Source organism: Sinohyriopsis cumingii, chromosome 6 (genome assembly GCF_028554795.1).
Source record: "Sinohyriopsis cumingii isolate HCF-2022 chromosome 6, ASM2855479v2, whole genome shotgun sequence".
Taxonomy (NCBI): Eukaryota; Metazoa; Mollusca; class Bivalvia; order Unionida; family Unionidae; genus Sinohyriopsis; species Sinohyriopsis cumingii.
Window position 1 is genome coordinate 37,553,606 of NC_142966.1, and position 16,179 is coordinate 37,569,784.

The 16,179-nt window shown below is 34.5% G+C and overlaps 1 protein-coding gene across 2 annotated transcripts in view; it reads left to right on the top strand.

The window, feature by feature from the left end:
* Positions 1-16,179, top strand: part of LOC149796727 (E3 ubiquitin-protein ligase SH3RF1-like) — a 61,303-nt gene that overhangs the window by 31,391 nt on the left and 13,733 nt on the right. For both annotated transcript variants that reach the window (XM_089961376.1, XM_089961377.1), the window contains exons 11-13: positions 5,974-6,544; positions 10,164-10,291; positions 14,203-14,340. In XM_089961376.1, coding sequence (XP_089817502.1) covers positions 5,974-6,544; positions 10,164-10,291; positions 14,203-14,340 — 837 coding nt within the window. The remainder of the gene's footprint in view (positions 1-5,973; positions 6,545-10,163; positions 10,292-14,202; positions 14,341-16,179) is intronic.

A 16,179-nucleotide genomic window follows, 5' to 3' on the forward strand; every position in this document is an offset into this window, starting at 1 on the left:
ATCTACCAACTTCAGTTTTCACAATAAATATTCCAGCCCCCCCCCCCCCCCAACCAAATTATGTTTAAATAGATGGTATATAGGTATCATTATGCCTGTCTATCAGTCTGTCATGAGTAGAACCTGCAGGTAGTAGGAGGTATCTCTTTGAAACTTGGATTCATATGTACGAATATCCAGATGTACAATTTGTTGTTCACAATTCTTCAATTTCAGTAATTTTGTTTTTGTCCATTTTTTTTATCTATCCAGTATCCACACTTTAAAACTGGAGCATATATCAAGCCATTCTAATCATCTCTAAGAAACATAGTTTACATACACCTCTCCCATGATAACTCGTGTATAATGGGGTCCACAAACATAGACAGCACTATAAGAAAGGGCATAATTTATGAGGGACCTCCAAAAATTGAAAAAAATCCACTTTGCTATACTTTAAGAAAACTACAAGGGGGGGAAGGAACTGGGATGTTTAATGACTGACTCCTTGCTTTCAATCACGTCAACAATAATTGTTAATAATATACTTTACCTAATGAAGTTGTTCATTATTCTGTATAAATGACATTTATTTTCAGAATGTCCAACATGTGAAATATCGTTCCAACTGGTTTAAACACTCATCACATGAACCCTAAAACGTCTGTGTATTACGTCACTGCTTTTTGTTTTGTTGATTAGTCTGGTTTCCGAAGTGGTATATAGTAGTATACTGCCAAATCAGGAGTCGGAGTAACAGGGAACTTGACTAACAGTGGATACACCACCAAACAACATTCCTCTTTTTTTTTTAAACTAGCAACATTTATTTTGTGAGACAATCATCTACGTCAAAACTCAAATTTTGTATTGTTCAATTAGTACAGTATTGATGTCGTGATTTTATTGGAAGTGATAGTAAAACTTCTTATCATCCTTGAGGATATCTCTAAGTGCCAGTTCAGGAATTCTCTGAAACTCAAAGTGGTCTGTATCTGTGAAACCAAGCTCTTTCTTTTGCAAAGTATTTGTTTCGCTTGATTGCCTTGCTATGTTTGATCACAATAATGAATGAGTCAGTTAAATTAAGGTATGTTACGTACACAATAACATTTATAACACTGTTCATTTGATCAACTGAAATGATTTCACCCAACATACGACCAAGGCAGCTAGATTTTAAGTTGTTGTTGTTAAAGGGTTTAACACTATTTTTCAGCACACGATAGGCTATACATGGCAGCCAGTATCAATGGTGGAGAAAGAACCACCAACCCTCAAGAAGCTACTGGCAAGCTTTCTCACATATCCACATTGGCCAAATCCAAGACTCGAACCCACGCAGACAGAGGTATCTCACTGCCATCTCGGCAGTGATTGGTAACGGAGAGTGCTTTAGACCACTCGGTCACTCAGGGCCCCAGATTTTAATTAGGATGGATTTGCGTGCTTTTTAAGTTTTTCTTTTATTCCACATCCATTAATCTTGATTCAAAAGACATAATTGACATGATATTACAAAGGAGGCCAGCTTTTAATTCAGTGCAACAATACAACCAATATTTCCGCAAGTCAGTTAATCAAAACATGGTCAGGACTTAATTGGGTTCTCAGAGAAACGCCTGCAGACATAGCAGACACATTTTATGTTTAAATACACATTGCATTTGTGATGACTACACTTAAGAGGAACTAAAAGATAGAATTAAAACACAAATTTCACTTTATAAAAATTATTTAATTGTCCTTTAAATATTAATGTACTGCCTACACTAGGCGTAAGTGACGTTTTGATTGATCGAAATTTCCTTGAATATCTTTAATTACGATGTACTAAGAAAGTCGTTTGGAAAGAAAATGGAACCAAATATATGACTTCTTATGAAAAGCTGATAATTTTAAAATGTCGATTAAAATTTCCAGTTCCTCTACCGTTTTCGACTATAAAACGAGTGATATATCATTGTTTCAGTGAGCAATTTTGATGGCGATTTTCTTCAAGTTCAGTAAATAGGGATCAATTTTGGGGGGTATTTTCTGGTTTTAGAAAATGGGATCCATGCCTGACCCTGCGTTATAAGTGGGTTTGCGAGTTATCAGGGCACGAGTTATCGAGGGAGTGGTGTATTTATCTAGGTCCAAATGTATCTTTTGTCATTTAGAATTCTTCAGTTTCAGAATGTCTGAGTTTTGGTTTGTTTTTCTGTAAAATTTGTAGACAATTTAACTATCTCTACTTTTCTTTACTTATTAGACAAACAGTTCAGATGTACCATTCACAATTCTTAAGTTTACAAATTTTTTTGCATATTGATCCATATGGCTGTTCATCCATCTATCCATCACTCATGCTTTCCTTTCCAGAACATAGCAACAAACCCATTCAATGTGTCTTAATGAAATTTGGTTCACATAAAAGACTAGAGGTCAAGAGGTGTCATTTGCTCTTGACAGTTCTTCACTTGGAATATTTTTAATGTTTTTGTCTAATTGTCTGTCTAATCTCATCAATGCATGCTTTATTATTTGCATAAGTAGGAAACATTTGTTGTAAACAATACTTTAGGTAGAAAAAAATGTATGAATGAGTTTCTGACCTTTGCAAGAGTTGCATTGATAATGGATGTCACAAGTCTGCCACAAGACAGTAGCGTAAACCCAATCCACTATCATCACTGTCAGTTACCAACCTAATAAACACAACTTACAACTAGGGTTAAGATTTCATTTATAAAGTAAATAGTTATGGTGTTTACAGTTTACCAATAAATAATACCCATAACTTGTTCATGTTTAAACTATCTTAATCATTTTGCCAACATTACACAACATAACAGCTGCATATGCTCTAAATGCAGATGAGCTTTCACACTGAGATATATTCCTCTCTCTCTCTCTCGTTCACTAATAACAACAAAAATCTTTGAGTACTTTTATTTTTATTGTAATTAGAGTTGAGAGCAGTTCAGGTATGATCCCTTTATTTTTCGTACACAGTCAGTACCACCAAATGATAATTATCTATTTTACATATAATTTTTTGTACACTGAAATTAATTCTTTTTTTGTGTACAAAAATTAACATGAAATGCGATATTTATTTACTGAGAGAAGCACATATGCCTATGCTTGAAAGAGATCAGAATTTCAAACAACAAATTAAGGCGCAGAAGTCAGATCAATAGTGTATTGGTATATTTTTATTAAAAAATGGCTAGAAATACCTAACAAATTTCATAAAAAGGTTTAAGCTGTACAAACAATATAATTTTAGCTGCTGTAAGTACAATCCCTGTGACATTCATTTATTTGAACACACACTAAATTAGTCCTGGTCACTGCACTGAATTTTGAAGCATTTAGAAAGGCCTGATTGTATGAATAAATCTCAGTCTGGCAATGCAAGTTTGTCTAGTACAGTGTTCATAAATACTACATTGAATTTCAAAAGATGTAGTTCTAAAGCTTGGCGTAGAATTGATGTCATTCCTATGTGAAGTTCTGTAAGACTGAAGTACAAATTTTAGTAGTATGCTGTTTATCAATTTACTCTATGAAATCCATTTCATGGGCAATTTACTGTGTTCCACATTACAGCAGGATCTGTACGTCTGTGCTGGTTATACTGCCAACCAGTAGTGTTCAGCATCACCATCTTAAGGAGGTCAAACATCAATTACATTAAATCGTGAAAGAATTTCAGAATGGTTCGTTGCATCATGAGGTTGGTTTCTGTTCATTGCAACTCTATATACAGCTAAGATTGAAAAATATCACTACACTTAATACCTGCTTTCATTTAACTGTCGCATTTTTGCCAATGAGAACATAAGTTTATAATGATTTCCAAGCCAAGTGGAAATAAAAAATTTGTGATTGCTGGTCTATCATTTGAAAGCTCATGAATTGTGCAACATCAGAGTTAACTTTAAAGGCTTCAATATCATTTGGCTTCAGCATCAGAAATGTCTTACTGACTGCTGTTATGACTCTATGGTCTTAAAATAAGTAACAAAAAAGAGCAAAAGCCAACAAGTTTTGAAAAACTGTGATATAATTTATTTCCCTAAAATACAAGTAAAAGTTATTACGAGCCTGTGCTCTTAAAGTAAGTAACGGAAAAGAGTGAAAGACAACAAGCTTTGTAAAATCTAACAAATTGTTTTATATTTCCCTAAAAAAACAAAGTCAAAATGGAAGAAAAAAAACTTATGGTATTGTGAATTAAATCCCAGAATAATCCAAGAATTACAGTCCTAGTAATTTAAAGTCCTGAATAACATTCATTAGAAGCCCCGAATAAATCCAAAAATTGAAGGCGATGATTTGTCTGTTATAGCTCCTAGAGTGTTGATTTGCTAACAGTTTTTTGTTGAATCGCAGTAGTATAATTCCAGGTGGGATTTCATTATAAATTTAATGAATGTCTTTATCCAAGAATTTTATCCGAGTACTTCTGTATTTCCAGAGAAAATAATCACTTGAATTCAGTAATATGAAGACATTCAACCCAACTGGACACAACATAAATATACAATTTCAAGGTGCTAGATCTTAAAGCAACTGATAAATCCTCTCATTTTCACTATATATAGTTCTCTATTTGATCTCAGATCGCTAATAACATTTTCTATTTTAAAAAATTACATAATGGAAAATAACTCTTTAGAATGATCCTAATGTTTACAAAACAATAACCTGGATTATGTATAGTTCAAATAGGAAATTCCAAAACATGACCCAAATAAACATATTTACTTATTCTGTTAATAATAATACTGATTTTAAACCCATACATATAGAGAATAATTTAGCTCTGTATTGTTCACAATGAATAAAATAAAAATTAAATATGCGTTAAGCAGAAATTAACTCCATTTTGGACATGGTCAAGTCCAACATACAATGTTATATTACAGTAGCATGTAATGAAATAAAATAAAACTAACAAACAAAGCACATTAATATAGTATAAATAGTATAAATAATTTAAATTATGGTGAGTGAAATCCTAAACAATCCTATCAGATTCAAAAGTATCGAGTTATCCATACGATTTCCAGTGGTAATCCAAATCATATCCACTAAAGTACTGGTGTACCAAAGGTATTGGTGAAAAAATGATCCCAAAATGTCTTTAAATGAATTCAGAGTAATTCCATAATAGCTATGATTTCAGAAATCCAAATATTCTGACTAATAGTTTAAGCACTTTGCAATTCCAAAGAATAATTGAATGAAATAAATGAATCATCTCAATTAAATTCAACTAAATATCTTCCAAGACTGGTGTTTACTACAAAGAATGACTCATTCTCCAGTAAACATCTTTTATATACAAAGCTAAGACATAGTTTCAGAAAACATTGCAATTGATAATCTCAACAGTAAACAAGGTCAGGTGTGTTACACTAGCTAATCAGGAATTTGGTCAGTTTGGCCTTTCAGAACTCATACCCTGAAGTCAGATCATGTGATGTTTACTTGAACAAGAGTACAACTCAACCTTCCAACTTGATGGATTAATTTACAAGAATGACTCGTTTTCAAAGTGCAAACTTCTAATCAATGGGGAAAATTTGTGTTTAAAATGTTATTAACTAAATAACCCTTACAAACTATAATCATGAATGATAATACACATAATATAGATATACATAACACACCGATTAGTTTATTATGCTTGGCATGGAACTGCAGTGATCAGAAGTTTCAACTACATGGTATGTGTAGTCATTGTAAATAAACCAACCTTGTGACATCATAGGCTATCTTAGAAGGTGGCATACAGTGACATTATTAGTACAGTACTTTCAAGTGATTTGTATTCTAGACAAACAAATAACATTCTATTTTGGTCTGTATATTATATTCAACTTGTCTCTTATGCGAAAAATAAATGCCACATGAACATTCCCTTTAAAAACCACTTTACATACATCGAACATTGATAACTGTGATTTTTGAAATATTTTTGATTTCCTCCATTAGATCTCAGAGTGTCCACAAGTCAGCTGTGAAGAATGGAAACAATCAAACCCATGCCATAAATGTTTCCACATCGCCCAATCTTTCAACGTATGTGCCACTCCCATCACGCCCAAAAACATCTCCAGGACGATCAAAAAGTATGGACAGGGGGGATAGAGATAAGGGTCCACCAGTTGTGCCAAGGGGCCAAAGAGGGACACATATTTCCCCATCTCATTCTGCCAAAGGGGCCAATCTAGGAAGACCAGAAAATGATCGTGTGAACATAACAAAGTCAGGACACCAAGGTTCTGGTTTTGTTCCAACAAAGTCTACTGGTCAGCAGACCAGTTTAACCTCAAGATCCATGAGTCCTAGTCAAGTGAGTGCTGGTGTCTCTCCACAGGATGAGAGACATCTTGCACAAATGGGACAAAAATCATCTTCATCATCTATATCATCAACATCATCATCATCATCAGCGAGCCCAGTCTGGAAACATTCTATGTCAGCTTGTTCAAATATCACACCTCCAAATGTAGTGGTTGGTGCCACAGGCGAGATTACACCTGCAAATCCTCCAAAAGAGAAGGTAAATATACATTAATTTAATTGATATACCTTACATTTCGCTTGCTTTACAGGTGGTGCAGTTGCTTAATTGATAGTGTCAAGCTTGTGATCAACAGGTTAAGGGTTTCACCCATCCTAGCCAACCCAGGTCACTTTTTGTCTTTGGAATAGGTACATTTTCTCAAAAATAATGTGTTACAGATGCCTTTAAAAGCAACAAAAACAAGAAAAACATTGACTTAGAATTGTTTGTTTGCTTTTCTCTATAAAAAAAATTAAATTCCCAATTTAAAATTTTTAGGAAACAACATTAGCAATGATTTTGGTTTTTAATAGGTTCATCATTCTTTAGATTGTAGATGAGGTTGCTTCTGCATGATAATTTGAGATTGCTTTGTTTTGTTTTGTTTTTTTTTGTTGGTTTTTTTTTTAAGCCTATGTGGTAATAGTTGAGTAGAGCTTAATATGGTGGCATTTTATCCAGATTCTGCCATCTATTGGTAAAAGTTTATAAACAGTACTTCTCCTAACTATTAGGAGGATTGCCATGGAGCATTTCATATAAATCTTTTTAGAAGTTTACTTGATCCTAAATGAAAATCATGCACCTATGACACCCTCTATGGCCACCATGGCAGTCATCTTAAAATTCTCGTTATCACTACTCCTCGTCAGTGTTTCCCTTTACGCACATTTGTGCATCAGGGACACACGCTGGAGAAAATTGACACACACATTTTGTTGCCGTGCATTTTTTTGACGCAAAGGATTTTCATAACGTGATCAGGATTTATTTAATACCCAATGCATTGGACAATGGATGGCATCGTATATACTTCGAGCATAGGCATTGACTGGTTCCCCGCTTTGTTTGTTCCTTGCCTTGTGTGCCTCTATACGTATAGCAGAGTGCAACACAGGGAACATTCGAAACAATGAACCAGACTAGCATAGGCAATGGTATGACGGAGTAGTGTCCCCTAATCTTGTGAGCTCTCACGCGATTTCCATCGAGCTCAGCAAGCTGTCATCTAGATGTTTAATCTCAATGCTTGTTGCACTAGAAAGTGATCTCCAGATTAAAATGCCGTGCACAAAAAATCATTAGCGAAAAATGTGAAAGAAGCAGAACACAAAAGAGTAACTGTGGAACTAACTAATGAAAAATGGAGAAAATAATGCCCTTAACTGGAATACGGTATTCATACATTAGGATTACCGGTGTGACTTATGATCGTGTGATTGCGAAGACTGCAAAAGTGAATAATCCTTTCTTGACAGGGTTTTAGAATTTTTAAAAATCTGCCCTAGTTCGCCACAAGATATCTGGAGAACACAGAGCTCGTCAATAGATAATTTATATTGTCCTGAATGGATGATCATATATACAAAGAGCTTTCACTAAAAGACCTCTTATGATGTTGAACCTGAATGTTGCCCCTCACATAACCATTATGGCTGTTATAGTTGCCATATTGGAAATCTTGTTATTGCTTCCCGTTCTGAATGGATGGTCATATCAGCATGTTTTTCACTAAAAGACTTCTTATTATGTCTAGTTGGTCCAGCATGTAAATAGTGCTGATCTGACATGTCCATCATTACATCCAATTTGAAAATCATGTCACCTATCTTCTTGAATGGATGGTCATAAGGATATTGGTTTTTCACTGATGTCTAGTTGGTGGTGCTAAATGAATGTTTTCCTGTTGGAGCTGCCTGCCTACATCTGATTGTTTTCACTACTTATTGTTATGTCACCATGGATTTTTCACTAGAAGACTCCTCATGATATCTATCTAATTGGTGATATAGGAAAATTTTACTTGTCAGATATTTAGTAAAGTCACCATGGCAGCCATCTGGAAAATCTTGTTATTGCTGCATCTCTTGCATGGATGGTAGTAATATCATAGGTTTTTCATTAAATTATGCCTTACCATGATTAGTTATCCAAATAAAGTTTTGTCTGTTAGAAATCCAATATGGCCAGCATGGAAACCATCTTAGAATTTTGTCATATTTTTCTGCCTAAGTGATCTCTGCTGGGCTTGGGGATATAGAATATTCTAATGCACCCTCACACATGCTGTAAGAGGCAACTAATGGAGGCAAATAGATAGAGTACCTGAGACAAGACTGAAATGATTTGGTTCAAATCCTATCCTTAGATCAGGTTGGGTCAGCTGCCATGTTTCACCCTTAAGCAGGGCATTTTACTCCAATTACCTTTTACAGAATTTAAAGATCTATACATTTTATATTTTATCTTGTGTTTCATGTTGGCATTTTTACAACTTTCAGTTGCCATCATATAGCTATTATTGTGAACAGATGTTGTTAAATGATAATATGAACATAAGAGGTATCGTTAAATGATGTTGTTGTTGTTGTTGTTCTAGGGTTTAACACCATTTTTCAGCACACGATAGGCTATACATGGCAGCCAGTATTAATGGTGGAGGAAGAACCCGGAAAAACCCCGGAAAGAACCACCGACCCACGAGAAGCTACTGGCAAGCTTTCTCACATACCCACATTGGCCAAATCTGAGACTCGAACCCACTCAGACAGAGGTGTGATGGCAGTGATCCATAACGGAGAGCGCTTTAGACCACTTGGCCACTCAGGGCCCCTATCGTTAAATGATAATACGGACATATGTACATACCATAGCATTGAAAGAATCTGAATCATTTACAGTTTAAGTAGTCAACAGTAGTACTAAATGTAAAAGTCCAGTCCAAGATTTCATGATTTTTGGTTGGATGATCATTATGTTTGGAAACAGGCTGCTGAAAATTGAAATTTTAAGGTTAATCCTGAACCCAATTATTGTTAGTATTGTTACATATATTTAATTTTTATGGAGTGTTGGCTTTTGTCTATCATTTTATGTTACATAGATTTAATTTGTATTGTGTGATTGACCTCTGTCCACAATTAAGGGTAGGAGTTTGGACCTACATACTTAATGCCGTGTAGGGTAAACTTGTTTACTAGGTTTGGGCTCTAGATACAGCCTTGATTCTGACCTTAGAAGTTTGTAGAAACGAATTTTGTTCACTCTTGGGTGGAAATTTCCATTAAGATGACCCTCATCCTTATCCTTAAATTGTGTCTTGGGTTTTATATTATGTTGATTATATTCCCGTTTCTCATTCCATATCTTATCATGAGTCTTAGTGTAATCGAGTTAAGTTGTGTTTCAATTCATATTTGAGGGGATTTATTTATTTAAACTATTCACTGAAATTACAAAGTGTTCACTGATACTTATCAGACTAAATCACTCTCTGGGGATTATTGTGAATTCATTCAAGGACATTTTAGATTATATCTTTTTTTCTGTTATGTAGTTTAAGACTATAGAGTCATAACAGCGAAATCAAATCATGTAGAAATATTAAAGAAGAATGCAAGTACTATTTATTGATTGTTGATATGTTGATATTTGAAGAAATTTGCAAACTGAGGACGGAAGATGTGGATGTTACACTTGTCCTTGTATGCAATATGCCTGACAGAAGCTTTATGGGATGGGGAACAAAAATATTACGGGTTTACTATTATTAAGATTGACACAGCTTTAACTGAGATTATGACACAACAGATTCATGTAATGATGCGTTTTTCAGAAAGAGAAAAAGGAGAAGGAGAAACTTAGCCTTGTGAAGAGATTAACCTCAGGAAAAAGTAAGAAATCCAAGTCCAGTACAGATTCAGAAGGGGCTTCCCTCAGTGATTCCAACATCACCCATGCCAGGTAGATTTAACATTAAATGTATAGAGTGTAATAGGCACACTGTATTTCAATCTGGTAGATCATTATGTTTCGTTATGTTTCAGTATGATTTGGAAAATTGAAGCCTAGGCCTCATGTTGTGTTCAGACACAGGGATTCTGGTAAACAGAAACCTGTTCATTAGTTTTGATAACTGAGTCTACAGCCAGAAACTTGGAAGCCCTTGAAGCAAGGACTTGCACCACCAAGGGCTCTCCTGTATTAGGTCTTCTTTTTGTTTTTGTGTGTCTATTTCTTTGGACAGTGTGTTAAGTAATGGAGTGGTAGATAGGTCAGTCCTGAACTTCATTGAGGTCAGCAGACTGATAAAATAGTAAACACTGAGATTCTATCTTAAACACAAACTCTAAAGAAATGCATGAATGGTAAACAATGGGATTCTATCTTAAACACAAACTCTAAAGAAATGCATGAATGGTAATCAGTGGGATTCAGTCTTAAACACAAACTCTGAAGAAATGCATGAATGGTAAACAATGGGATTCTGTCGTAAACACAAACTCTAAAGAAATGCATGAATGGTAAACAATGGGATTCTATCTTAAACACAGACTCTAAAGAAATGCATGAATGGTAAATAATGGGACTCTATCTCAAGCACAAACTCTGAAGAAATGCATGAATGGTAAACAGTGGGATTCTATCGTAAACACAAACTCTAAAGAAATGCATGAATGGTAAATAATGGGATTCTGTCTTAAACACAAACTCTGAAGAAATGCATGAATGGTAAACAATGGGATTCTATCTTAAACACAAACTCTAAAGAAATGCATGAATGGTAAACAATGGGATTCTATCTTAAACACAAACTCTAAAGAAATGCATGAATGGTAAACAATGGGATTCTATCTTAAACACAAACTCTAAAGAAATGCATGAATGGTAAACAGTGGGATTCTATCTTAAACACAAACTCTAAAGAAATGCATGAATGGTAAACAGTGGGATTCTATCTTAAACACAAACTCTAAAGAAATGCATGAATGGTAAACAATGGGATTCTATCTTAAACACAAACTCTAAAGAAATGCATGAATGGTAAACAATGGGATTCTATCTTAAACACAAACTCTAAAGAAATGCATGAATGGTAAACAATGGGATTCTATCTCAAACACAAACTCTAAAGAAATGCATGAATGGTAAACAATGGGATTCTATCTCAAACACAAACTCTAAAGAAATGCATGAATGGTAATCAATGGGATTCTATCTCAAACACAAACTCTAAAGAAATGCATGAATGGTAAACAATTGGATTCTATCTCAAACACAAACTCTATAAAGAAATGCATGAATGGTAAACAATGGGATTCTATCTGAAACACAAACTCTAAAGAAATGCATGAATGGTAAACAATGGGATTCTTTCTCAAACACAAACTCTAAAGAAATGAATGAATGGTACACAGTAACTTAAACATAAATCCTGGATAAATGTGTAAATGGTAAATGCTGAGATGATGAACAATGAGATACTAGCTTAAAAAGAAAATGTTAAAGAAATTCATTTTTAATTAATTTGAGATTCATTCAGATGTCCAAAAATGGATTTTAACAAGAAAATGTTAAAGAAATTCATTTTTCATTAATTTGAGACTCATTCAGATGTCCAAAAATTGATTTAAAAAACATTTTTGGAATATATCAGTCTGAATAACTACAGGTGGAGTATAAGATGAAGTTTTGACTATTATAAATGGTTTTGTATACGAGACCTCCAGCTATCCTTTTTCACATCCAACCTACTCAAAAGTACCATATTTTTGGAATGGATAAGCTGAGTATGTGGAGCATAAGACAAGGGTAGTTTTTTAAGGCATAGCATACCAATTTGGGCAATAAAATATATGGTATGTTTTTTAAGGCATAGCATACCAATTTGGGCAATAAAATATATGGTATGTTTTTTAAGGCATAGCATACCAATTTGGGCAATAAAATATATGGTATCACGGTACCAATTGTTTTTCCATATACCTCAATGCTAATGTTTTGTGAAATAAATATACTTTCTGTCCTACTTGGGCATGCATGTCACACACTGTCATATAGAACAATGCTAGATTGTCAATTTGACAATGACATAACCAGGTACTCCATTGCATTTAAGAGAGATAACTCTACTGGAACTAGACAGGGGTAAGAGTTATCTAGTCACAACTAGCACATTTTCAGCCATGTGTACCATATTTTAAAAAAATCATAAAAAATGCAAAATATGATCAAGATAGAAATTAACACAAACTCACATGTTGCCAAGAGGCTCAACATTTTTTAAAGCCAAACAGAAAGTACAACTCTTACATAATGCACCAATCACAGCTAGTGTTGTTCTTTAATTCTGAATACAATGTTCCATACACCTTAAGCTCCGCCCACCTGGACTTGCGCAATTGGTACCGTTATACCATATGGTATGTTTTTTAAGGCATAGCATACCAATTTGGGCAATAAAATATATGGTATGTTTTTTAAGGCATAGCATACCAATTTGGGCAATAAAATATATGGTGCTTTTACTCAGCCTGGGTGGGTTGTCAGTTAATTCAATGTAAACCTAAATAGTTAGCATAGCTGCCAAGTGTCCTGCTTTTGTCATATTTTGGACCTGAATATGGGTGTACATTTTTCTTGTTAAAAATCTGCTTTTTTAATTAAAAAAATTAATTAAAAATTTCCTTGCAGTTTTCTGTTTTGAATGGGCACTCAGTTCCATTCTGATAGAAATGTATCACATGTATATAGGAATAGAGCTGGTTCATTCGAAATCGAGGCTACCAAGCCTGTCTTTAACCGTCATATTGGACTGCACAAACAGTAGCCACTATCACTGTATCTCATCTTCATAATATTCAATTCTATTCATGTCAAAAAGAAAAGCAGAAGATTCAGAATTTTCTCCAGGAAAGAAAATAAAACTGGAAGGACGATTGTGCTGTCTTGTTTAGATTTGTGAAACCATATGGTAGTGGAGAAAACTATGTTGTGCAAATTGTGTAGTGTGATTTCACTACTGGGCATGGAGGTGCCCATGACATAAAACAACATGAAAAAGCTAATAAACATCAGCTTGCTGCTTCATCATCAACTTAGCCTGAACTTATGATGTATATAAATACCAGAGAGAACCTTGATGTAATTCGATCAAAGTTTGGTTTACTAGATTTCTTTTAGAAGTGAACCTTCCTCTTTCAGTTGCTAATGTTGCTGATGATTTATTTCACACATGTTTTCCAGACAATAATATCACAAAGGATTACTTGTGATCTACAACAAAAACAGTTCTTTAAGAAAATTGCACAGAATTCAGATCATCAGTGAAAGATGGTACATTGGAATCGATAATGATTGGAAGAAAAAACAAGGTGTGAAAATGGCTTCTATAAACAGCCTGTGTCTGAATGTGTGTTGCACTCTTGCTCCTTCTAAATGGGCACCAAAATGAAACAGGATGCCCGTTCAGTAGGTGCAAGAGTGCAACACTTGAAACTTTGACATTAAATAATTAAGCAAGTTACTGTCCTACTTTACTGATGGTTGTAGATGTTGTAAATAGTTACATGTGCATTACAGTTTTAAAAATCAGTATTTGTCCCAGAAAAAAAGTATTTTTGTTTCATGAGCAGTCAGTATTTTTGTTCTCAGGGTTAGGCAGCTAGCTATGAGTTACCATTTTACAATTAGTAGGTCATCTTGAAGTTAAATGTCTTGTTTAAGGAAGCAGAGTCACTTCCAGGTAAGGGACACAGACCAGTTTGTCCTGAAGTTAGGACTCTCATATGTTGGGGTGTTCTGCTTTAATTTCCAACAAAAGAAAGGCAACCGAAATAACAAAACTAATTCAGTCCCACTTTATCTTTTTACAGATCTGGTTCCTTCCCTTCAGATCCTACAGTTACCTCCCTTGCTGAATCATCTCACCACAAAAAGTCTGGATCATTTGATTCCACGAGTTCCAGCTCATCGCATAAACCCTCAAGGCCGAAGCCTCCCACTCGAGAAAAGTAAGGAACTGACTTGTTCTAATAATGAGTTTCCAAGACGATACCTTTGTTGTTGTTATAGGGTTTAATGCCATATTTCTTTGATTTGAAGCTACTGTAAATACATTAAATAAATGTAAGACAGAGCTGACTGCAAGTTAAAAGGGATATGACACCCTAAATCTCTCCATGCATATTGCAGTTGGGTAATGGAGTAAAATATGTATATTTGTTCATACTGCCACACAGTTAACATCTCAAAGAGCATGCACATATAATCTCATAGTAACTGATGATGTTGGGATTGTAGGCCAGTCCTATGTAGTGGCAGACACCTTGTCTAACTTCCTTCTTGGCAAGCTGATGACTTTATAACACTTGTTGCTTAAACAAGCTAAAAGAGATAGCAAATGTCTTTGTGTTTTGAAAGGCTGGATTTGTGAGGTAATGGATGTTGTTATAGGTTTAATGCCATTTTTCAGCACAAGATAGGCTATACATGACAGTCAGTAAGACTGGTGGAGAAAGAACCTGGGAAAACCCCGAAAATAACCACCAACCCACGAGAAACTACCAGCAAGGTTTCTCACATACCTTCATCGGCTGAGCTCAATGCTCGAACCCATGCAGACAGAGGTGAGATGGCAGTGATCCCTAATGATGAGCGCCTTAGACCACTTGGCCACTTGGGGTCCCCCAAATAATACCTTTAATTCTATCATTGAAAACAGAATTTATTAAGTTTCAGCATGTTCACTGTCTTTCCTTGTTTATCATAATGCATGGTTTAGAATGTTTAAATATTACGTATTGTTCAAGCTTTTGCTATTTATTTTCTGAGATATGAACTGTGAAGAACAATGGCATTAGCTGTTTGCTGTTTAAGAAGAAAAACACAAACACACATTAAACAAATAAACATTTGACTAAACATAGTGAAGGAGAGTTCTTTGGTCACTGCAGACAAATTTGTTGTCTGAAATATCAATGGGTATTGATAGTTATAACCAAATGTCTGTGTTATGATTTTATTGACAAGATGGTTCTGCACCATGATTGATAATTATTAATAATTATTCTGAATAACAGTTTTATAGCATTGATTCCATAAGATTTCAGTGATTTTTAAATGAAAATATTAATTTACAAATTGGCTATACCTTTCATAGTTTATGCGTTATTAATCCTATCTGTGTGATCCCCTTCTAGATACCAGTTATACATTTCCAAATGAATTTCTGATACAGGTGTAATAAGAATCACTTTGTTATAGGTTTTGGACATGTAAGTTGCACAAATGGAATGAGCATTGAACAATTTTGTTTCTTCCAGATAAAAATATCAGTCTTCAGTAATTTGAATCACTTTGATTTCTCTGTTACAATATCATCAATTTATATTGTGTCTGTCAGATAATTGTTGTATGTAACTCTGATTGCATCATTTGATGCCAGGATTCAGAAAGTGGATGGTAATGTGAAAAACAATTTTTTATATGCTTGGTTGGCTTGATGTTATCTTAATAAATCATGAAGTAAAAAGTCATTCTGATTTTCATAGTTTGTAAAAGAAGTTGACATGACTGTGTGAGTGCCTCATTTGTTACAGAGTCAAAGATGCCAGGGCACTAATAGCAGCCCCCAAACCCCCAGCTACCTTTTAAGGGAATTTCAGCAAAGTCCATTCTCATCCATTATATGGGGCCACTTTCCTGCTGCAGAACATTTTGCTCTATAAGAGAGGGTCCATTGTATTCCTTTCCATTAGGACCATTTTAGTACCATGTTTATTTTGATTTGATGTTAGGAACAATGTATTTGTGTGTTTATCATGGTTTGATTCAAAAGATCATTGTTTCAA